We start from the raw sequence: 24,526 nt of genomic DNA, 5'->3' as shown, positions 1-24,526 counted from the left end.
AGAGAAAGGGTGTAGCATCAGAGAAGTCCTGGAGACGGGAGATTATAGAGGATGTTAATCTGAGATTAGTAGCAGAATGGAGTTCATGGGTAAGGTGATGGACAGAGATGAGGTGGTACAGAACTGTAGAGAGCTTTGTAAGTGCGAGTGATAATTTAATATTGTTCTCTGTAGTGGATGGGCAATCAGTGCAATGGCTGGCACAGGGAGGAGGCATCGGTGTAGCAGCAGGTCGGAAATATGACCCTGACTGCTGCATTCAGAATAGATTAGAGAGATTAGTAAAGTTGCAGCAGTCTAGATGAGAATGATTCGGAGCAGGGACCGAAGTGAAATTGTGCCAAATTTAGCGATTTTCGGCCAAAAACACGTGGAATGGTTAAACCTTGTCCACAAAGAAGAAAAAATACAGGAAAGCACATATAACATAGATGTCAGAAAAGTCCAGATTAATAGATTAGATAAATAGATTAATAGATTAATGATTTGGGTAAAATTCTAAGGAACAAAGAAAAATTGACACTTACCATAAGTGTATCGTAGCTTTATTTAAAATAAAAACTGTGGCCGCTAGGGAGCTGATGCACGCAGGCGACCTTCGATTCACAATACTCTGTGCGTCCAATGAATTGGATGCAAACAAAAAAAAGAGGCACAAAACTAAACAAAAATAGTGCAAAGGCAATGATGAATTGGGGGCCTATATAGTGTAGTTATCGGATGACTGATCGTTCAGCTGACAACTATCTCGCCCGACTCCTCTCATACAGGAACGCTTGGTTAGGCGGAGTACTAGAGTTGTCTTATGACGGAGGATCTGGTAATCCTCATTCTCTTGATAGAAGTCCAGTTGTTTGTTAGAATTATTTATTGACTGCGATGGAAATCAGCATGCGCTCATGTCCTGTGTAGCTGGGGGTGAGCTAGAACACAGATTTAGATAAACGGGACAGTTGCAAAAATGTCTGTAATAAATCTGCCATGTGATAATTCACCCCTAGTAATGATAGGATTCAGGACCACTTCAGACTCCAGCAGACAATGCAGCTAAGCTGGAGTCACTAATCACAATGGAGCAGAGAGAAAAAGAAGGATTTTTAAGCCCAGAACCGCACGTCCATTGTATTCTTGCTTCCCTGTGACAGACCCTAGTCCAAAACATGTCAGTGTATCCACATTACTTGAATATCTCATTGTTCATATGGCTGAATACAAAACTAAATCCTTGCAGGGTGTTAAAATAAGCAGGTCTATTACCAGATTTCACAATACAAACTGCATATATTTCAGATAGATCTCTCGTACCCCTTGGGACTGGTGTACTTTTCATAATCTATGTCAGAAGGCTTGTATAATACTTCACATGTTCAGTATTTGGTCAGTATGCTACATCAATATTTGCAAAATTGAAAGCAAAAAACAGGAGTGGGCGAAAGATACAGAAGTGGTGACATGTTTCTATGATAATTTTACTCAGATTGTTCCACTCCTGATGTAAAATACTGATGTAAAATACTGACGAAATACTAAATGTGTGAACGTGGCATTAAGGGATTCTGTCATCCAGCTTTTTTTTATCCAATTGGAAAGCAGCATGATGTAGGGACAGAGACCCTGATTCCAGCTATGATCACGTACTATGTTGCTTGCAGCAGTTTTGAAAGAAAAAAACAGTTTTATCTGCAGCAGATCTATTTATTCTCTGAAAACTCTGTGTATCCCGCCCACACAACGGATTGACAGACTTCTATGTACGCTGTGCATAGGCAGAAAGCTGCTAGTCAGTGTTGGGGCGGGGTTATGCAGAACTAATAAATATGGAGGACTACATGGCAACAGGTTTACTACTTCTCTAGTAATAATCTCCTGCTGATAAAACAATGGTTTCTACCAAATCTAAGGCAAGCAGCCAAGTAAGTGACACATCCTTGGAATCAGGGTCTCTGTCCCTACATTATTCTGCTCTTAGATTAGGTGGCAAAAACCTGTGACAAATTTCCTTTAAGGCTACGTTCCCACAAGGTTTTGGTGACTTTTTGATGTTGCACCATTTATGCACCTATTATTTAAGTTAAGTTACTTGCGTTTTTTCATTGCTTTTTTGCGCGCTTTTAACATGCATTTTTATCGCTTTTTTGACACTGCAGTATTTGTCTCTTTGTGGACTGAGCTTTACTAACATTTTTACTTAAATATCTAAATATAAATAAAGTTAAAAATAAATTGTGTTTAGAAATATGTATTTATACAATTTATAAACTATATAATTTATTATTATATAATTATATATTTGCATAATTTATAAACATAAATTTATAAAATATATTTTATTATTATTTATTTATAATAAATGTATTTATAATAAAATATAATAATATTTGTAATAAATACTTAAGTTTCAATTTGTATTTAAATGTTATAATTTAAATAAAGCTGTTTTGTTTTTGATACTTTCCGTTGCGGATTACATGCGTTTTTAATGTATTTCCGCATAAGAAACGCACTAAAAACGCGTGTGTATTATGTGCATTTTTAATCTGCAGATTTTCCGCATCTAATGTTAGCCTATGGGAAAATTCTGCGAAATTGACATGTTGTGGATTTGAAACACGCACCGCAGGTCAGTTTACACTGCCCAATGGGCGGGAGATGTTATAAATCTCTTCCACTTCGCTGGAACTGTAAGATGAAGCAAAAATGCGCAGTATAAAAAATGCACCAAAAACTCATTGTAGGAACGTAGCCTAAAAGTTTAATATCAGTGTCCCTCCTCCTTGCTGGTGTTGAATCTACACCGACCCTCTCTGACTGACAGCTTCTCAACATCTTCCTTGATGCAGTTTCCATACACCTAGATTAATTCAAAGCGCCTCAATGTCCATCCTACTGCTGCAAATCTAAACCCAGCTAGCCAGACCGAAGAGTCCTCAATGTCCCTCCTCCCTGCTGCTTCCTGAAATATGACACTGCTCATTATTAGCTGCAGCTGTCAGGTTGGGTGGGTGGAGACTGAACAGCTGTCAGGCTGGGTGGGCGGAGATTGAACAGCTGTCAGGCTGGGTGGGCTGAGACTGAAGAGCTGTCAGGCTGGGTGGGCGGAGACTGAAGAGCTGTCAGGCTGGGTGGGCGGAGACTGAACAGCTGTCAGGCTGGGTGGTTGGAGATTGAACAGCTGTCAGGCTGGGTGGGCACAGATTGAACAGCTGTCAGGCTGGGTGGTTGGAGATTGAACAGCTGTCAGGCTGGGTGGGCACAGATTGAACAGCTGGCAGGCTGGGTGGGCGGAGACTGAACAGCTGTCAGGCTGGGTGGGCGGAGACTGAAGAGCTGTCAGGCTGGGTGGGCGGAGACTGAAGAGCTGTCAGGCTGGGTGGGCGGAGACTGAACAGCTGTCAGGCTGGGTGGTTGGAGATTGAACAGCTGTCAGGCTGGGTGGGCACAGATTGAACAGCTGTCAGGCTGGGTGGTTGGAGATTGAACAGCTGTCAGGCTGGGTGGGCGGAGACTGAACAGCTGTCAGGCTGGGTGGGCGGAGACTGAAGAGCTGTCAGGCTGGGTGGGCGGAGACTGAAGAGCTGTCAGGCTGGGTGGGCGGAGACTGAACAGCTGTCAGGCTGGGTGGTTGGAGATTGAACAGCTGTCAGGCTGGGTGGGCACAGATTGAACAGCTGGCAGGCTGGGTGGGCGGAGACTGAACAGCTGTCAGGCTGGGTGGGCGGAGACTGAAGAGCTGTCAGGCTGGGTGGGCGGAGACTGAAGAGCTGTCAGGCTGGGTGGGCGGAGATTGAACAGCTGTAAGTCAGGATTATACAGTGGGTGGAGATTATACAGTCACTCTGAGATGGATTTTAGCAGTAAGTACATCATCCTCATCAGGTCTAAGAGATTAATTTAATAATGTATGCATTTTATAATGTATACTTTTTTTACACATCTGCTTTAAAATCTGACCCATAACAAGAAAAATACTGGGGCTTGATTGCACAATATGGTAATGTTGTCTTGTCGAGAACCTTAGTTATGAATACGGCGCGAATCATTTAATATTGTAACACAATCATGCTTTCTATGTGAAGATGATCAAATTCAGAAAATAAATGAAATTTCTGCTTCATCATGATCTGTTTGAACTCGGCATTATTTTGTGGACAGACAGAAAAAAAAACTACAAAGCATAAAATCCAACTCATTAAAATGCATAAAACATCAAGAAGGCCAACAATCAGGATGGAAGATAAGCGTTTTCTGTCGTGGAGGAAACACTGATTTGTATGCAGTGTCATGTAATGTTTATTCAGAGACGTAAAATAAATTACAAAAACTTGCTGCAGCCTCCATATGAATTAGTGTTTAGATATTAGAATTTGTTTAGTAGGCCACAGCCCTGATGGCAGCTAGAAGAGATGAAGACCTGGGGATGCTCCTTCCCATGCCTGGTAATAACTGCAGAATGTGAGATCAGGTCACCTTGGAAGTTGGTGTCGGGTCTTGACGACATTTTATTTTATCCTTCTGTGCTATGACTTGAATTTAGCATAGACTACGGCTTACAGGTTTAATGAGCTGAAGGCAACAATGTATCAATCACTTAATTTTATTGGAGGGCTGTACTTTAGGGAAGACTCTGAGAGGTCTCTAGCTGGAGCATAACTTTAGTAGGTGCAGTTCTACAGTTTCACCTGGGTTCTGGTTCTTGGGGGGACCCAGAAGGCCCCTTTAGGGGAAAACCAATACTATTAAAGACTTGTGATACTTGAAGGACCTTTTGGGGATTTGGTATTGGAGTCATGTCTTCAAGGTCAGCCAATAGTCTCTGGAGGTGAGTTATGTCAAGTGACCCACCTGCTGCTTTTCTAGACTCGTACCCAGAGTTATTGCCAACTATCTGATGATGGAGTTGATGGAATTTAGAGGTTCTGTGGATGATGTAGCTATATGGGCAGATTTAATAATCCTGCACAAAACTTAATATAAACACCTGCAAAAACTCTTACTGTCGCTCTTATTCATTTTTGTCTGGACTACTACAACTCTCTTCTGATCGGTCTCCCTCTCACCAAACATTCTCCTCTTCAATTAGTCCTGAATGTGGAGGCCAGGGTCGATTTTCTGTCCAGCTGTTACACCTATGCCTCCACCCTGTGCCAGTCATTACACTGGTTGCCCATCCGCTACAGAATACACTATAAACTTATCTCTCTCACACACAAGGCTCTCCAGAGTTCTGCACCTCCCTACATTTCTTCCATCATCTCTGTCTATAACCCTACCCGTGCCCTCTGTTCTGCAACTGATCAATGACTAACACGCTCCATAATCCAAATTTCACACCTCCATCTCTAAGACTTCTCTTGTGCTGTGTCAGTTTTCTGGAATGTGCTACCCCAGAGGATCCGACTAATACCTAGCCCCCACACTTATAAACATGCTGTAAAAAATACATCCCTTTAGACAGGCTTATCACCTCACCTCGCTAACTTAACTCTCCAGTGTTCCCTCCTTCTACATGTTAATCACAATCTCTTCCCTCCTATTCATCTGTCTCCACGCCCTCCATGCACCCAATAGCACTTGGTGACTGCACATAGTTGGACCCTGGCTGTTGACCGGACCATGCAGCTTATTTGCAATGCACCTTTTATTATAATGATGGCGGGACCATACATAATAAGCACTTTATACCTATTGTGCCCCTCTATTTCCTTATAGATTGTAGCTTGCGAGCAGCAGGGACTTCACTCCTCCAGTACATAGTAACATAGTAACATAGTAACATAGTTAGTAAGGCCGAAAAAAGACATTTGTCCATCCAGTTCAGCCTATATTCCATTATAATAAATACCCAGATCTACGTCCTTCTACAGAACCTAATAATTGTATGATACAATATTGTTCTGCTCCAGGAAGACATCCAGGCCTCTCTTGAACCCCTCGACTGAGTTCGCCATCACCACCTCCTCAGGCAAGCAATTCCAGATTCTCACTGCCCTAACAGTAAAGAATCCTCTTCTATGTTGGTGGAAAAACCTTCTCTCCTCCAGACGCAAAGAATGCCCACTTGTGCCCGTCACCTTCCTTGGTATAAACAGATCCTCAGCGAGATATTTGTATTGTCCCCTTATATACTTATACATGGTTATTAGATCGCCCCTCAGTCGTCTTTTTTCTAGACTAAATAATCCTAATTTCGCTAATCTATCTGGGTATTGTAGTTCTCCCATCCCCTTTATTAATTTTGTTGCCCTCCTTTGTACTCTCTCTAGTTCCATTATATCCTTCCTGAGCACCGGTGCCCAAAACTGGACACAGTACTCCATTAAATGTTGAATTATGTGTTACTTTATATTATCTGCACATGTCCCCGCTTAATTGTAAAGTGCTGCGGAATATGTTGTTGGTATACAAATAAAATTATTATGATTTATTATTATTGACCACTGATTTGCAGCAGGGGTCACCTGATGCTCCTACTGGAAACAGGAAGCCAGGAAGCTGTAACAGCAGTATTAAAGAACATCGAGGGTCCAGTAGGTAAGTATATAAAAATGTTAGGAGCACAATGGACCCATTTTAAACCTATTAAAAGAAATGGACTTTAAAAAGTGCCATTTTTTTACAGTAGTCTATGCTGAATGATAAATTTGGTGCACATTGAAATCCTTTTTTCAAGCTTCTTTTGAGGCTAAATTTGGGGAAAATGTCATATTCACACTCATGTTAAGCCATTTCATGCATTTGAAGCCCCATCACTTGTTGAAGATCCACAAACATTTAAATACAGTAGGGTCATTGTATAGATCCAGACCAGAAACGGTCATGGGTGGTATCTAGGCTTTCCTAAACCAAGTTTCTTAGCCCTGTGTTTCAATACCTTGACCAAGACACACTGGTTGGGGGTTCCCCGCCTGACACCTAGGTCAAATGCAACACCAGCTCCCTCCTTGGTGGTTGGAAAATTACCATTCAGGGGTCTCAGTCACAGTAGCTTAAAACAACCTAGTCCGAGTGATGTCAGTGCTTCCTTAAAATTAGTCAAAATTCCAGTGCCTATCTAGACATTGCTCCTACACAATAGTGACAACACAGTACAGTGTCCATACATAACACAACCTACATGTGAGACTTCAGTTTCCACCATTCCAAGTCAATTATTTTTGGTCCCAGTTACACGGTTTTCTTTCCCTTGTAGGAGAGCTAATTTGCATACTCATTTTCATTACATTTTTGCTAGGACAAAAACTTGACCGTAGAATAGATCTACAAGAAAGGTCGGAATTATTACCTTGGGTAATTCTTCAATTTGATTGGCATCCAGATATAGTTCTTCTAAAGTTCTTTCAAAGCTGAACACCTCCTTTGGCACCTGCTGTAGGCTGCAGTGAGAGTAATCCAGAACCGACACTATCTCCTCTTCTCCCCGAAAACATCTGCACGGGACGAGCCGCCCAATGATCTTCCTCTTGGTCGTCATCTCCAGGCACTGCACTAAAAAAACAAAAAAATTACAAATGTTACCTTTTGCTTCTGTTCCATTGATGGTTCATTTTCGTCATGAATACATAGGCAGACATATCGTCAGTAAAGAGGTCTTCTCATATTTGACATTTCTGGTGTATTGGATATACCATACACTACATGTCATTAATGGTCTCCTATATTTTCAGCCTGGATGCTGTAGATAGAGGATGCTACAATGGAACTGCTGTTCTTGAAGATAGTGGGGGTGGCAGACATGAGATACCCACATACATTGGCATGTAAAAGCTTGGGAACCCCAAGTCAAAATTGCTGTTATTATGTACAGTTAAGGAAGATGAAATGATCTCTAAAAGGCCTAAAGTTAAAAATGACCCATTTCCTTTGCATTTTAGGCAAAAAAAAAAATATATATATGTAAGTACTGGGCAACCCATGTAAAGCCATGTTCACATTTGCATATAGAGTTACTTTTACTGCTTCTGTGAAGGCTTATATCGCAACATATATCACATTAATATGTAGCACTCTAATAAACAGCACTCTAATAAACAGCACTCTAATAAACAGCACTCTAATAAACAGCACTCTAGTAAGGAGCGCTGTAATAAGCAGTATTATTCGGGCCTCTAAACCCCAACAATATAATAATATTAATCGTTCCCAGACCAAGTCAATACTGCCCATTGAGTGGCATTTATATCTACTGACCGAAGGATCTGGCACTCCGATGTGACCCTACAGACAGGACATAACAATATAGATCTATATGCCATTCAGGTCCGCTAAGAGTCGCTTTCCAACTTTTGTGAAAGTGATGGAGTCCTTATATAACTCAGAATTAGCTGAAGAGAATATTAACAGGATTTGCTAATGGGGATGTCTAATTTACAGGCATTTTGCTTTTTGGGGGAAGGAGTGCCCTTTATTTGCTCGGTGCTGCTAGACTTCATTAGTGATTGTTTTTCTTGTCTGACATTTCTCACCCGACCTTCTAAACTATGACTAATTACAAGAAATTGTCACCAGAGCTAAAGAGGTCTGAAAACCGTTATTAGAGCCGGAGTACACTGCATCAAATGAAGCCAACAATAAAAGAGAGGTCAGACGGGGACATCAATGAACGCCGAATCATCGGCCACAACTTCACTTCCAAAGTTCAAAATGGCCACCACAAGCCAATGGGGGTTGTCACCAAGTTTTAATAATTCCTGAATGTCAAGTCCTCCCAACCATGGTGCAAAAAACATCAGCTCCCCGCATGACTGCAAGGCTAAGAAGCCTGTCCATTCCAAACCGTGGCTGACAACCTTTCTAGAATCGGCAGTGGTGGCCAGAGTGGTTGCCAACTTGCTTGCAAAGAAACATATGTATCCGACAGAAGATGATGCACCTCGGTTCCGTATGTCTCACTTAGGCCAAGTTCACATGTTGCGGATTAGAGGCGCAGATTCCATAACGCAAATCTGCAGCAATTTTCAGTATCAGTAAATGGCGTTTTCAAACCTACTCAATATTTGGTAAATGGTGTGGTCTGAAATCCACGACCAATGAAATACGCATTTACACTTGCAGATTCTGTCTGTGCATTTGTTGCAGGTTTGTAACTAAAACCACAGCGGAAATTTTCTGCAACGTGTGAATATCAGTCTTACAGCGTAATTGCCAACTCTTCCAAAATGTTCTTGGAGGCTCCTGGAAAAAGGGGAGATCTCCTGGGCTCTCTGAGCAGTTGGCAAATCTCTTAGGTGCCACCGAAACCTACCGAAACTCCCCAGAAAGCAACGTTTCCGGAAGGTTTCTTAAGCACAACGTTGAGATGCTCAATCATTGCATCCAAATTCATGACGCCTGCAGTGCACATGGTCTAAAAAAGTGACATGATAAAGAAAAGCGCCGAAGCACATCACCAAAAGTTGGCAATTATGTCTTACAATGATCCAGGAACCTGAGATATGAGAGTTCTTACGGTGACGCAGTGGTTAGCACAGCAGCCTTGCAGCGCTGGGGTCCTGGGTTCTAATCCCACCTTGTACAACATCTGCAAAGAGTTTGTATGTTCTGCGTTTGCGTGGGTTTCCTCCGGGTACTCCGGTTTCCTCCCACATTCCAAAGACATACTGATAGGGAATTTAGATTGTGAGCCCCATCAGGGACAGCGATGATAATGTGTGCAAACTGTAAAGCGCTGCGGAATATGTTAGCGCTATATAAAAATAAAGATTATTATTAGATTATAAAAATGTATTTTCTTAAAAGATATGGCCACCGAAGTGGACAATGTTTTTTTTTTAATTAAATGCATGTATTTTGGGCTAAAATAAGTTTTGCAATTGGGTGCCATCAAATAATTTGCACCATTTGTCTCCTATAGCCTTTGTGTTCTGCTGTTTATTAATATTTATATTAAGTATTTATTATACTCCCTTATATAGCGCCATTAATTCCACAGCACTTTACAGACATTATTATCACTGTCCCCACCGGGGCTCACAATCTAAATTCCCCTGTCTCCGTGGAAATAAGGAACAGGATAAAAATGACAGTGTACATTCTGTGTGATGCCCGTTTTTAACTTTGCAAAAAAATAAGCTTTTTATAGCAAAAGTTTTGCAATTTTTTTTATTTTTCCACATATATGAGAAAATCACAGATTGTAAAAATACAGAGACACGGTGAAGAAAATCTGATCTACAACAAATATGGCGATCGGTCCTTTTTTAAAAAAAATCTCCCAACAGAACAAGCTCATAACACATTTTGCAGCCATCAACGAGCATCGTTAACAAGGCGCCTTAAAAGTCATTCAGGCCTCGGGACTATTCGGTCCGAGCACGGACGGCTAATGCACGGACCGGTAATCCATGGACTGGCGGTGGCTCTCCCGACCTAAGTGTGAATGCCTCATATAGTTCTATGAATGCGTCAGTCTCAGGTGGGGAGACCGTGACCAGTTCGTGCATTGTGGTCCGATCTTGGACCGATTTGCACAGATGTCTGAATGACCCTTATAAAAGGCAAAAGGTGCGACAATTTTTAATGAATCCCAATTGCGAAATTTACTTTTGACAACAAATCCTTGCATTTAAGGGACCACATCATTTAGAGAAAGAAGATCACAGCTAAGTGCAATGCTTTTTCTAGGAGCCTTGTAACATAATATTACCCAACCCAAAGACCTACAGACCTACAGACCTCTAGTCGTGATGGAGGGTCGGACACGGACTCTCGGCTGCTGTCTCCAAATGGCACCTGCAAGAGAATTCCTTCTGGAGAGAGCACGTTTGCATAGACGTAGTGATGGGTAACGCAGCACTGTACAGGCTGACGGCATTGCAAACAGATCTTCATATCTCAGTCTCCTGGTGTACAGTACAACCGTCAGGCCGTGCTGGGAGTTGTAGTACAACATCAGCAGCATAGCCACATGTTGGATCACTAATCTAAGCACGAGTGATAGAGGGATCCAGATAGCCTGCACGTAACCCAAGGCTTTATGGCTCTGCATCGCTTTCTATGGGGCACAGGTGTTGACAGGGTGCAGGTATACATCTACTGCACTCACTCACCTGAAGCAATTATGGTGGCGTCTTAAGAGCCACTCTTTCCTCATTGTAACGCACTTGGAGTAGATGTTACAAATTAGCATGACAAGATTGCAATTGCTCCCTAAGAAATGATGTGGGACTAATCATAGACACTTTGCCTAATGAAAATCGCCCTCCAGCATTGATGTGAACTCCATTTACCTGTCGCAGCGCACAATGATGTCTCCGGTGACAAGTCACAGATAATTGCATGACTCAAATATTGTAAGGAACTCACTGGGAGGATGTGAATGGAGGCAGGTGCATGAACTATATTTACTATGGAAGTTATAAAGCATTGTGCCCCGTGACGTCATTGCTGCACTGAATAAACCCCTTAACCCATTACTCCCCTGCCCCAAATCTACAGAAATGGGTATAACCTGCAGATCTGGGGTCCTTGCTAGTTTCAGCCACTGCACATTCCCTCTTCCTGGATTTGATAAGGGGTAAGATGTCAGATGCTCTCTCAGGTTTTTCACCCTCTTTCCTCCTCTGGAGTCTACAGAGGATCGGCCCTTTGTCATTTTGGCGGCATTTAGTTTGGCTTTCTCAATGCTGATATTTTAGACAGAGCTGAAAAAGGAAACTGATAAATGTGAGTGATTGGTGTGTAGTGTTACAGAATGTATGTGGCATCTGTGCGGCATGTGACCAGTGTGTGCGGTATGTATGTGGCATCTGTGCGGTATGTGTCCAGTGTGAGCGACATCTATGTGGCATCTGTGCGGCATGAGTCCAGTGTGAGCGACATCTATGTGGCATCTGTGCGGCATGAGTCCAGTGTGAGCGGCATGTATGTGGCACCTGTGCAACATGTGTCCAGTGTGAGCGGCATCTATGTGGCACCTGTGCGGCACGATTCCAGTGTGAGCGGCATGTATGTGGCATCTGTGCGGCATGAGTCCAGTGTGAGCGGCATGTATGTGGCACCTGTGCTGCATGTGTCCAGTGTGAGCGGTATCTATGTGGCACCTGTGCGGCACGACTCCAGTGTGAGCGGCATCTATGTGGCACCTGTGCGGCATGTGTCCAGTGTGAGCGGTATCTATGTAGCACCTGTGCGGCACGATTCCAGTGTGAGCGGCATGTATGTGGCACCTGTGCGGCATGAGTCCAGTGTGAGCGGCATGTATGTGGCACCTTGTATGTGGCACCTGTGCGGCATGTGTCCAGTGTGAGCAGCATGTATGTGGCACCTGAGAGGCATGTGTCGAGTGGGAGCGGCATGTATGTGGCACCTGTGCGGCATGTGTCCAGTGTGAGCAGCATCTATGTGGCACCTGTGCGGTATGAGTCCAGTGTGAGCGGCATCTATGTGGCACCTGTGCGGTATGAGTCTAATGTGAGCGGCATGTATGTGGCACCTGTGTGGCATGAGTCCAGTGTGAGCGGCATATATGTGGCACCTGTGCGGCATGTGTCCAGTATGAGCGGCATCATTTGTGGCACCTGTGCGGCACGACTTCAGTGTGAGCGGCATGTATGTGGAACCTGTGCGGCATGAGTCCAGTGTGAGCGGCATGTATGTGGCACCTGTGCAGCATGAGTCCAGTGTGAGCAGCATGTATGTGGCACCTTGTATGTGGCACCTGTGCGGCATGTGTCGAGTGTGAGCAGCATGTATGTGGCACCTGAGAGGCATGTGTCGAGTGTGAGCGGCATGTATGTGGCACCTGTGCGGCATGAGTCCAGTGTGAGCGGCATGTATGTGGCACCTGTGCGGCAAGAGTCCAGTGTGAGCGGCATCTGTGTGAGCTGCATCTATGTGGCGCCTGTGCAGTATGAGTCCACTGTGAGCGGCATGTATGTGGCACATGTGCGGCATGTGTCCAGTGTGAGCGGCATCTATGTGGCACCTGTGCCGCACGACTCCAGTGTGAGCGGCATGTATGTGGCACCTGTGCGGCATGAGTCCAGTGTGAGCGGCATGTATGTGGCACCTGTGCGGCATGTGTCCAGTGTGAGCGGTATGTATGTGGCACCTGTGCGGCATGTGTCCAGTGTGAGCGGCATCTATGTGGCACCTGTGCGGTATGAGTCCAGTGTGAGCGGCATGTACGTGGCACCTGTGTGGCACGACTCCAGTGTGAGCGGCATGTATGTGGCACCTGTGCGGCATGAGTCCAGTGTGAGCGTCATGTATGTGGCACCTGTGCGGCATGTGTCCAGTGTGAGCGGCATGTATGTGGCACCTGTGCGGCATGAGTCCAGTGTGAGCGGCATCTATGTGGCACCTGTGCGGTATGAGTCCAGTGTGAGCGGCATGTACGTGGCACCTGTGTGGCACGACTCCACTGTGAGCGGCATGTATGTGGCACCTGTGCGGCATGAGTCCAGTGTGAGCGGCATGTATGTGGCACCTGTGCGGCATGTGTCCAGTGTGAGCGGCATGTATGTGGCACCTGTGCGGCACGACTCCAGTGTGAGCGGCATCTATGTGGCACCTGTGCGGCACGACTCCAGTGTGAGCGGCATGTATGTGGCACCTGTGCGGCATGTGTCCAGTGTGAGCGGCATGTATGTGGCACCTGTGCGGCATGAGTCCAGTGTGAGCGGCATGTATGTGGCACCTGTGCGGCACGACTCCAGTGTGAGCGGCATGTATGTGGCACCTGTGCGGCATGAGTCCAGTGTGAGCGGCATGTATGTGGCACCTGTGCGGCATGTGTCCAGTGTAAACAGCATGTGTCCAGTGTGTGTGACATGTGGTGATCAATCATCATAGGTACAGTGCCTGTCTACTACTAAGGGCGGTTTCACACGTCCAGATATTTCCTGTACCGGAAAAATCGATACCGGAGATATCCATATCCGTGTCTCCATGTGCTCACATAATACATCTGTGTGGGATCCGTGTGATGTCCGTGTGTCCGTGTTTAGCATTCATATGCTGTCCATGTTCTGTCTGTATGCTGTCCATGTGTCCGTGTATTAAAACATTTTTTTTCAATTTTAACCCTATGATTTAAAAAAAGCACACGGACAGCACACGGATGGCGGCATCCGTGTGCGGTACGTGTTTACACGGACCCATTGATTTGTATGGGTCTGTGTGATCCGTGCAGCTGCACAAAAACGGACATGTCAGCGTGTTTTGCACACGGACACATGGTCCATGAAAACACGCTGACAGCTGCATATGCAGCACCCCAGGTCACCGGTTGCTGCAGTAATGTTGCTTTTCCTTCGGGGAAGGTAATTACATGCTCAGAGGCAAAGGCGTTCTCTTCATCAGATAAGGCACACACATGCAACACATTCTGAATCCAGGCCAGGAGGGGGAGCTCAGGACCCGGATTCAGGGGAGCTTCCCTATGCTTTATGTATCCTGACCTGGAGGAGGAGCTAGAGAGTTGTTCAGAGACACTGAAGGAGAAGGAAGTCTGGAACTGAGAGCAGACAGAGAGGCCTGGCAGCCACGAGGGAGCTGCAGCCTCTAGAAGGACAGATAACCTGGAAGGGTTGTATGTGGAGTAGCCGGAAGGGAAGGAGCACAGGAGAGGAACAGAGCTCAGAGGGGAACTGTAGCAGGGCACCTTCAGAGCTGAAGCGCAGTAGAAGCGGGAGCCCGAGGCTTTTGTGGGACTCTAGGACACAGAGCAGAACCGGAGGGCACGACACTATACGTTACCAGCCCACACCAAGCCTGAGACGCAGCAGCACCTGAGGAGCCCGGGGCATGTTAGAGTCCCTGTTAGAGTCAAGGTGCCCGTCATGCAGGTACCTGTCGTAGGACGGGGGAAACTGGAGAACCCTGTGGGAAGCTTCAGGCAGCAGGGACCTCACCTTGAAAGGCGCTAGTTGAAAGGCTCACGGACCTCTACTGGTACAAGAGAACACTCACTTGCCTCTGAGCCGGCCGGACCACCATCCTCCTTGCCTGGTACCCTGGACTGTAGCCTGTCACCCACAAGTAAACCAGGTAAAGACTTACAACTGTCTCCTCTATTTATTCACCGGCTTTACCATCTACGCCACACACCATAGGACCCCTGGGGACCCCGCTTCACCTATGGGAAGTGTAACATTAGGGCTGCCGCAACATCCCCCAGGGGACCCCTCTAATGCAGCATCGATCCCCCTATTGACCGAACTCCACAGGTGGCGTCACAACAAACTTTGAACATTTTTCCCTTTAACGTTGAGGCCCAGGACCACGGACCGGGTCGCAGCCACCTAGACATCTCCCCTTGCGACCGGACTCGGTACCGATGACCCCACTGCCCTGTGGGCGACTCACAAAGACCCATTCATGTGAATGAGTCTACATGTGTCAGTGTCTCCGGTACGTGAGAAAACAGTCACTACACGCACCGGAGGCACTGACGTGTGAAACCGGCCTAAGGGAGGGAGCATGATAGAGACCCAGTAAACTTCTTGCAGATGGACTCTCTGCTGTCAGTGTCTTCCCCTCCAGCAGTTGCATATCCCTTTCCATTTCTCACATCGGTTTCATTTTCAGCATTCAGTTTGAGAGTCCTGTCAATCGCTCACTCTTCTCATACTGAAAGCAGCGGAATCTTTGCCTTTGCAGCATTAGAAGAGCTCAAAGACAATGAAGCAGTCCAGATCCAGCAATCTAGATAGCTTCACAAACAGGCCACCTCCGATAGATTGCAGAGGTGGACAGTGGCCGAGATTGAACAATACAATGAAACATTCCTTTGTTGTCAAGAATTGAGACAATCTATAAACATAATTGTCTAAGGTCCACTTCCATCTGTTTGTCTGTCTGTCGGTCACGGAAATCCCGCGTCGCTGATTGGTCACGCCCAGCCGGTCGACCAATCAGCAACAGGCACAGTCCGGCCGCGAATTGGCCCCTCCCTACTCCCCTCCAGTCAGTGCATAACGCGGTGTAACGCTGTCTGTTAATGCTGCCATTAACCCTGTAAGTGTGACCAACTTTTTACTATTGATGCTGCCTATGCTGCATCAATAGTAAAAACATATAATGTTAAAAATAATAATTAAAAAAAATCATTATATTCTCACCTTCCGGTGTCGGCGGCTGCCTTTCCCGCTCCTCGCGACGCTCCGGTCCCAAGAATGCATTGCGGCAATGACCCCAGATGACGTAGCGGTCTCACGAGACCGCTACATCATCACGGGTTATTGCCGCAAGGCATTACTGGTAACGGAGCGTCGCGAGGAGTATCGCTAAACGCCTGGGATGGATCCGGGGGCCGCCGGAAGGTTAGTATATAACTATCTTTTATTTTAATTATTTTTTTTTAACAGGGATATGGTGCCCACATTGCTATATACTACGTGGGCTGTGTTATATACTGCCTGGGCTATTATATACTGCGTGGGCTGTGTTATATACTATGTGGCTGTGCAATATATTACGTGGCTGTGCTATATACTATGTGGGCTGTGCTATATACTATGTGGGCTGTGCTATATACTACGTGGCTGTGCTATATACTATGTGGCTGTGCAATATACTACGTGGGCTGTGCTATATACTACGTGGCTGTGCTATATACTACATAGCTGTGATATATACTACGTGGTGTGCTATATACTACCTGGGCTGTGTTATATACTGCCTGGGCTGTTATATACTGCGTGGGCTGTGTTATATACTATGTGGCTGTGCAATATACTACGTGGCTGTGCTATATACTATGTGGGCTGTGCTATATACTATGTGGGCTGTGCTATATACTACGTGGCTGTGCTATATACTACCTGGGCTGTGTTATATGCTACGTGGGCTGTTAGACTCTTTCGCTCGGGGCCCTCAAAAACCTGGAGCCGGCCCTGGATTCACTGATTGTTCGCGGCCGGTCCAGCCGCGAATTGGCGCGGGATTTGAACCACGCTTCGCTAATTGGTCGCGGCCGGCCGAATCCTGTGTATTCATTGCATTATTCTGAAATCTTCATAAATAAACTGCATACATATTCTAGAATACCCGATGTATTAGAATCGGGCCACCATCTAGATTTTAATAAGAGGTAAATTGCAAATTTCCTTTTTACTACAAACACTTTGCAATTTTACCCATGTAAAAAATGAGACAACCCTTTTAATTGCAAGATCTGTGATTGTTGTCATCATTCAGGAACTTTCTAATTGAATTCTACTGAATAGATAGAACCTTAGCGATCAGATGTAGTTGGTGCAATCATGTGCTCTCCCTGATTTCCGGTCACAACCCTTTGGCTGCACACGTTGGCTGCTTGGTATTATGTCTCCAGCACTTTTCCAGCATTTTCTGATTAGTTGATTAGGCGTTCAGCTATGGGATCACCATCTTCTATCACCTCATCCCTCCCTGAAGAAGCTACATTGAACGTGCTTTTGAGTCTGAGCCGGAGGAAAAGCGAGACTACAACCACCATCATCAGTGTGTATTTTAAAAACAACCAAGGGCGCTGCACATTCCTCGGTCCTCCTCCTGCTGCAAGTACGCAGACACAACTACAAAGATGTCCGATACCACGTGTGAGAACACCAAAATGTATATAATTGTATGTAATCGCGCTGGAGGTGCCGCTAAATCTAATATGCAAAAAGCTTGCTGTATAAAAAAGTATTCACACTGTGCTCAATTAGTTACCTTATTGGCATTTGGCGTCTGTTTCTCATCTGCCTGTAGTTGCCCGGTTTCCAGTTCTACTGTTCTTTCCAAATATATATAAAGCACTAATATTCTCAAAAATATATATATGCGAGGAAGTGGGTAATGAAACTGTCCCGGCCGGTGACAGTTACCCGTTACCTCACATGCGGTGTGTTCCGGATCTTCAGCAATAAAGCCGCACTTCAATAAGTAGATTGCCGGCGAGGTGCAGGACCTCGCGTGACGTCACATACACGTGATATTCCACGTGATCGGCTGACGGAATGCACCTAGGACCAAAAAGTCTCTCCAACGCGTTTCGAAGTCAGCAGACTTCTTCCTCAGGGATGGTCCGGTGCAGGATGTAGGTGCTTTTATATCTTGCAGTGACTAGAAGCGCTAGATCTATTGGTTAAAGGCAAAGAGTTCAATCTCGCTATTTAACCCATTCGGCATGAGTGTGTTCAATTCAAAGATCCACCTACTTTCTTCCCTTGACATCTGGTGGATGAAATTGCCTCTCCGCCAGTTCTTTTTTACTATTTTTATCCCGGTAACCACTATATTTTCTACTGAACCCGCATGATGTTCCTCGAAGTGTTGCGATAAAGGGTGACCCGCAAACTTTATATTAATATTACGCAAATGTTCCCCAATGCGTATGCTCATAGGTCGTATAGTGCGGCCTATATATAGTTTCCCGCACGGGCATTTAATGCCATAAATTACTCCTCGGGTGGAACAAGTTATGAAGTCTTTGATTTCTACTTCATTATCTTTATAGATAATACTCAATTGTTTTTTCGTATTAAGTTTTTTACATGGTAAACATCTGCCGCATGGAAAAAAGCCAGACCGGGTCTTTAATGTAAGTGGCATTATGGAAGACACGGGTCTCCGCACCGTTGGGGCTATTATATTGCCCAGATTGTTCGCCCTCCTAAAAACGAACCTTGGATGTTCTGCTAATATGTTCCCAATCACTTTATCTTCCTTTAATATATTCCAGTATTTATTAACAATTTTTTTCAAAAGATGACTATTAGAATTATATGGGGTTATTATTATTATTCAAAAAAGGGCTCTAAAAGTGAACCTGGAAATTATAGGCCAGTAAGTCTAACCTCTATTGTTGGTAAAATATTTGAAGGGTTTCTGAGGGATGTTATTCTGGATTATCTCAATGAGAATAACTGTTTAACTCCATATCAGCATGGGTTTATGAGAAATCGCTCCTGTCAAACCAATCTAATCAGTTTTTATGAAGAGGTAAGCTATAGGGTGGACCACGGTGAGTCATTGGACGTGGTATATCTCGATTTTTCCAAAGCGTTTGATACCGTGCCACACAAGAGGTTGGTACACAAAATGAGAATGCTTGGTCTGGGGGAAATTGTGTGTAAATGGGTTAGTAACTGGCTTAGTGATAGAAAGCAGAGGGTGGTTATAAATGGTATAGTCTCCAACTGGGTCGCTGTGACCAGTGGGGTACCGCAGGGGTCAGTATTGGGACCTGTTCTCTTCAACATATTCATTAATGATCTGGTAGAAGGTTTACACAGTAAAATATCGATATTTGCAGATGATACAAAACTATGTAAAGCAGTTAATACAAGAGAAGATAGTATTCTGCTACAGATGGATCTGGATAAGTTGGAAACTTGGGCTGAAAGGTGGCAGATGAGGTTTAACAATGATAAATGTAAGGTTATACACATGGGAAGAGGGAATCAATATCACCATTACACACTGAACGGGAAACCACTGGGTAAATCTGACAGGGAGAAGGACTTGGGGATTCTAGTTAATGATAAACTTACCTGGAGCAGCCAGTGCCAGGCAGCAGCTGCCAAGGCAAACAGGATCATGGGGTGCATTAAAAGAGGTCTGGATACACATGATGAGAGCATTATACTGCCTCTGTACAAATCCCTAGTTAGACCGCACATGGAGTACTGTGTCCAGTTTTGGGCACCGGTGCTCAGGAAGGATATAATGGAACTAGAGAGAGTACAAAGGAGGGCAACAAAATTAATAAAGGGGATGGGAGAACTACAATACCCAGATAGATTAGCGAAATTAGGATTATTTAGTCTAGAAAAAAGACGACTGAGGGGCGATCTAATAACCATGTATAAGTATATAAGGGGACAATACAAATATCTCGCTGAGGATCTGTTTATACCAAGGAAGGTGACGGGCACAAGGGGGCATTCTTTGCGTCTGGAGGAGAGAAGGTTTTTCCACCAACATAGAAGAGGATTCTTTACTGTTAGGGCAGTGAGAATCTGGAATTGCTTGCCTGAGGAGGTGGTGATGGCGAACTCAGTCGAGGGGTTCAAGAGAGGCCTGGATGTCTTCCTGGAGCAGAACAATATTGTATCATACAATTATTAGGTTCTGTAGAAGGACGTAGATCTGGGGATTTATTATGATGGAATATAGGCTGAACTGGATGGACAAATGTCTTTTTTCGGCCTTACTAACTATGTTACTATGTATGTTACTATTATTGGTATCATTTCATTCTCCACATTGTTCGTTTTTTTGTCTTTCGGTTTAAGAAGTTTTTTTCTAGATTGTTTACCTACTTGTTCCTTAACCCGTATCAGAGTCTCTTTATCATATCCTTTCTGACTAAATCTTTCTATCAGGATATCTGTCTCTTTCCTAAAATCCTCTAATTTGGAACAATTTCTATGAGCTCTAATAAACTGACCTTTGGGGACATTTAAAAGCCAACTTGGTAAATGGCAGCTATTTAGTGCAATATAATTGTTTGAATCGGTGGGTTTATGATGCAGGCTAGCGGGTCACCCTTTATCGCAACACTTCGAGGAACATCATGCGGGTTCAGTAGAAAATATAGTGGTTACCGGGATAAAAATAGTAAAAAAGAACTGGCGGAGAGGCAATTTCATCCACCAGATGTCAAGGGAAGAAAGTAGGTATGATCTTTGAATTGAACACACTCATGCCGAATGGGTTAAATAGCGAGATTGAACTCTTTGCCTTTAACCAATAGATCTAGCGCTTCTAGTCACTGCAAGATATAAAAGCACCTACATCCTGCACCGGACCATCCCTGAGGAAGAAGTCTGCTGACTTCGAAACGCGTTGGAGAGACTTTTTGGTCCTAGGTGCATTCCGTCAGCCGATCATGTGGAATACCACGTGTATGTGACGTCACGCGAGGTCCTGCACCTCGCCGGCAATCTACTTATTGAAGTGCGGCTTTATTGCTGAAGATCCGGAACACACCGCATGTGAGGTAACGGGTAACTGTCACCGGCCGGGACAGTTTCATTACCCACTTCCTCGCATATATATATTTTTGAGAATATTAGTGCTTTATATATATTTGGAAAGAACAGTAGAACTGGAAACCGGGCAACTACAGGCAGATGAGAAACAGACGCCAAATGCCAATAAGGTAACTAATTGAGCACAGTGTGAATACTTTTTTATACAGCAAGCTTTTTGCATATTAGATTTAGCGGCACCTCCAGCGCGATTACATACAATTATATACATCAGTGTGTATTTCCCTACTCTGCATGTCCTTCCATGTAATAATAATAATAATCTTTTTTTTTATATAGCGCTAACATATTCCGCAGCACTGTACAGTTTACACACATTATCATTGCTGTCCCCGATGGGGCTCACAATCTAAATTCCCTATCAGTATGTCTTTGGAATGTGGGAGGAAACCGGAGAACACCTCCGCAAACACAGGAGGACATACAAACTCCTTGCAGATGTTGTCCTTGGTGGGATTTGAACCCAAGACTCCAGCGCTGCAAGGCTGCAGTGCTAACCACTGAGCCACCATATGCTATACTTACTTAAAGTCTTCGCTTCACATTATTGTTTTTGAATATTTTGGATGGTCACTTTGTTAGTGAGTTTGATTTTAAGATATCTACTTACTTGTTTTCCTGGGTTTGGATAGCGGCTTTTTATTATTATTTTTTGGTTAGTAATTGACCGATTCACCTGCACGGTGAGAGGCGCAATCAGGCGGCTGTCCATGGAAGGCGCGGACATGTTGGTTGCTTTCTGCTCCAGCTAATTAAAGCCGTTTTAACTAGGTCCCCCATCAACTCAGAATTTCTCCATGCGATGATGGCGACAGCAGACTCACCCTGTAATTTGCACTAGTTTCATAAATCGTTCTGGGCTAAGCTTACTAGAATTCTGAGCAGGACATTTCTGCTCCGCGGCCCCCGGCTGTTATCATTATTTAGAAGGTGTAAATCCGGCTCCCGCGTTATTTGGGCATCATTCAGGAGCGGATAATGTATAGTTTTATGTGTATTAGTGTTTCCTTTGTTTGCATCGCAGCCTTCACAAATAATAATAAACTGCGTAAAAGCTTTTTAAATTATTGTGCGCTGACATCTTTACTGCCCCGGAGATGCCGCTATTTAATGTGCGGAGAGGAGAGGATCTTGTTACAGCAAAGTTTTACTGTGCATCCATACATCAACTTTACAACTCAGAGAAGGCAAATATTCTTCCGCCACGGAAATGAAACAAAGCCGGGCAAAATAAATTCATGGTAAACATTATGCCGCGCCGTCCTTCAGTTTGTTATATCAGCAGTGCCATCTATGAGATTGTCATATAAGTCATGTCACTAATCCTGGTAAATATGAAAGTGTCCCACATTTATAATTGCGACTCATGCTGGATGTTAAATTGGTTGCCCTTTTGTCTAACTTTGCACCACCTCTTGCCTAGTTTACTTTGAGCCACATTTTTGCACCAAATTTTCATAACTTTTTTTCCGCTAAGCCATGCCCCTTCTTTCTAATCTACTTCCCATTATTAAAATTAGGTATAAAGAGTATCTAAAACACAGAAAAGGTTGGTATAAATCTATGTGCATTAATTTTCACCAACACTTGTTACATTTATGATCAAAGTGCTCTCACTCATAAAAAATCTGCTTCTTTGTGCAAATTCTGGTTTTACACAGGACTGCAAGTAAAGCAAACAGTGTCATGGAAAAGAGCATTCCTACACTTTAGAAGCCCCGACAGGTCCATGCTGGGCCGGACCAGCCACCTGACAATTCTGACCCATGCTAGATGGGCCGCACGGTCTGATATATTTTTAACAATATTTACATTCGCAAGATAGTGTTAATAACTGTAGCGGAGCAGACATTCATCCGCTCGCTTTTTCGCCAGCGACTCAAGCATGACGTTGGTCACCTCTGGCTCGTGGCCTGTAAGGATTTAAGGCGGCACAATGAAATTATACCTGTACCTGGCCAGGGACTGAAGTGGGGAGCACTTTACCGCTCGGCATGGGAGCAGGGAGAAGTATTAGATTCTTTTATTCTTTGGTGAGACACAATATGGGTCAATATTACAACAATAAGGAGACATAATGGAGGTCAATATTACTTTAATAAGAACTATGTGAGGGGTGTCAAACTGCATTCCTCGAGGGCTGCAAACAGGTCATGTTTTCAGGATTTCCTTGTACTGCACAGGTGATAATTTAATCACCAACTCATTATTTGTGTAGGTGATTAAATTATCACCTGTGCAGTACAAGGAAATCCTGAAAACATGACCTGTTTGCAGCCCTCGAGGAATGCAGTTTGACACCTCTGGACTATGTTGTACCTGCATTATTTCAATTTCTAAAGCAGTATAATTATTAATATTGTTCTTCCAGTAAATATTTATTTCCTTCAATGTCAGGCGGGATTATATTTATAATAGAGCCCACAATCTAGGAAAGTGAGTATATGTGGGCATCATGGGCCCGTGTGCTTCCATATGCCAGGGCAGATTTTCAGTCCCAGTCCAGCCCTGTGTACATATATTATATGGACAGGCAGCCCAATAGTATCAATTAAAAATATGTTGGTGCGGCAAGGAAACCTCACCCTTGCCGTCAGGTTCACCTGATCAATACTAAAAATACATTTTCACACATGCCAAATGAGGTCACATTGAGGCTTTCTTTTACTATGATTTTGTGGAGGGTTTTTGCTCGCAAATTCTTTTAACTTGTTTCACCATTAAGGATGCTGCGCACATTAAACCGCTGATCTGGCATAATTCTGGTGAGTGTTTTGGTGTGTTACTAAGCAAAAAACAGCTAACAAAAACATGTAACTAAAGGTCCATTTACACTGTACAATAATAGTTCTCTTTATGAAAAGGAGACCAGAAGACAGAGAAAAGAGAAAAACTCAGACGGTGCTAGCGGGGATCTCACCGAGGTCACGGCAATTCAGCCCGGCTGGGAACGAAGCCTCAGTGACCAGAGGCGACCTCAATGGCGTCACCACCCGTCTCTGAGGCTGAGCTCGCAGCAGCTCATTCAACAATGGTTCTCAGCCTGGACAGTCGCATCTTGACACCGTCCAGGTTGAAAACTGTTTATCCCCCAGACAAGGATTACAGCGTGGGACAGAACGACGGCAGGTATGGTATATTGTTGTTTTTTATTTTACTTTTATTACAGGAGATCGAGGGCTTTGCTGGAATTTAAATAAAAATGGAAAACTGTGTTTAGTTTTATTTCAAATAAAGGACTTTATTCTGGCTGTGTTTTATTTACCATACAATGGTAGGATTAGTAATGGATAGGTGTCTTATAGACGCCTCTGCATTACTAAGCTGTGGGCTTGATGTCACCTGACAATACAAAGGTGACATCAACCCCACAAATATGAACCTCACTTGCCACCGCTAATAGATGTGCCTTTTCTGGGCAGCTGCGGGCTACTATTTTTAGGCAGGGGGGCCCAATATCCATGGCCCCTTACCAGCCTGAGAATACCAGACCCCAGCTGTTAGCTTTAGCCAGGCTGGTTGTCAAAAATTGGGGGGATCCCATGCCGTTGTTTTTAAAATAC

At 44.3% G+C, this 24,526-nt stretch overlaps 1 protein-coding gene across 15 annotated transcripts in view; it reads right to left on the bottom strand.

Annotated features, from left to right (window-relative positions):
* The window catches only part of LRRC7 (leucine rich repeat containing 7), a 337,880-nt gene that overhangs the window by 137,144 nt on the left and 176,210 nt on the right, over positions 1 to 24,526 (bottom strand). For all 15 annotated transcript variants that reach the window (XM_069738252.1, XM_069738258.1, XM_069738260.1 and 12 more), the window contains one exon: positions 7,283 to 7,485. In XM_069738252.1, the coding sequence (XP_069594353.1) occupies positions 7,283 to 7,485 (203 nt within the window). The remainder of the gene's footprint in view (positions 1 to 7,282; positions 7,486 to 24,526) is intronic.

The sequence above is a fragment of the Ranitomeya imitator genome, chromosome 8, assembly GCF_032444005.1.
Source record: "Ranitomeya imitator isolate aRanImi1 chromosome 8, aRanImi1.pri, whole genome shotgun sequence".
Classification (NCBI taxonomy): Eukaryota; Metazoa; Chordata; class Amphibia; order Anura; family Dendrobatidae; genus Ranitomeya; species Ranitomeya imitator.
The sequence above is the reverse complement of the archived record's forward strand: the minus strand, read 5'-3'. Positions and strand labels throughout refer to the sequence as shown.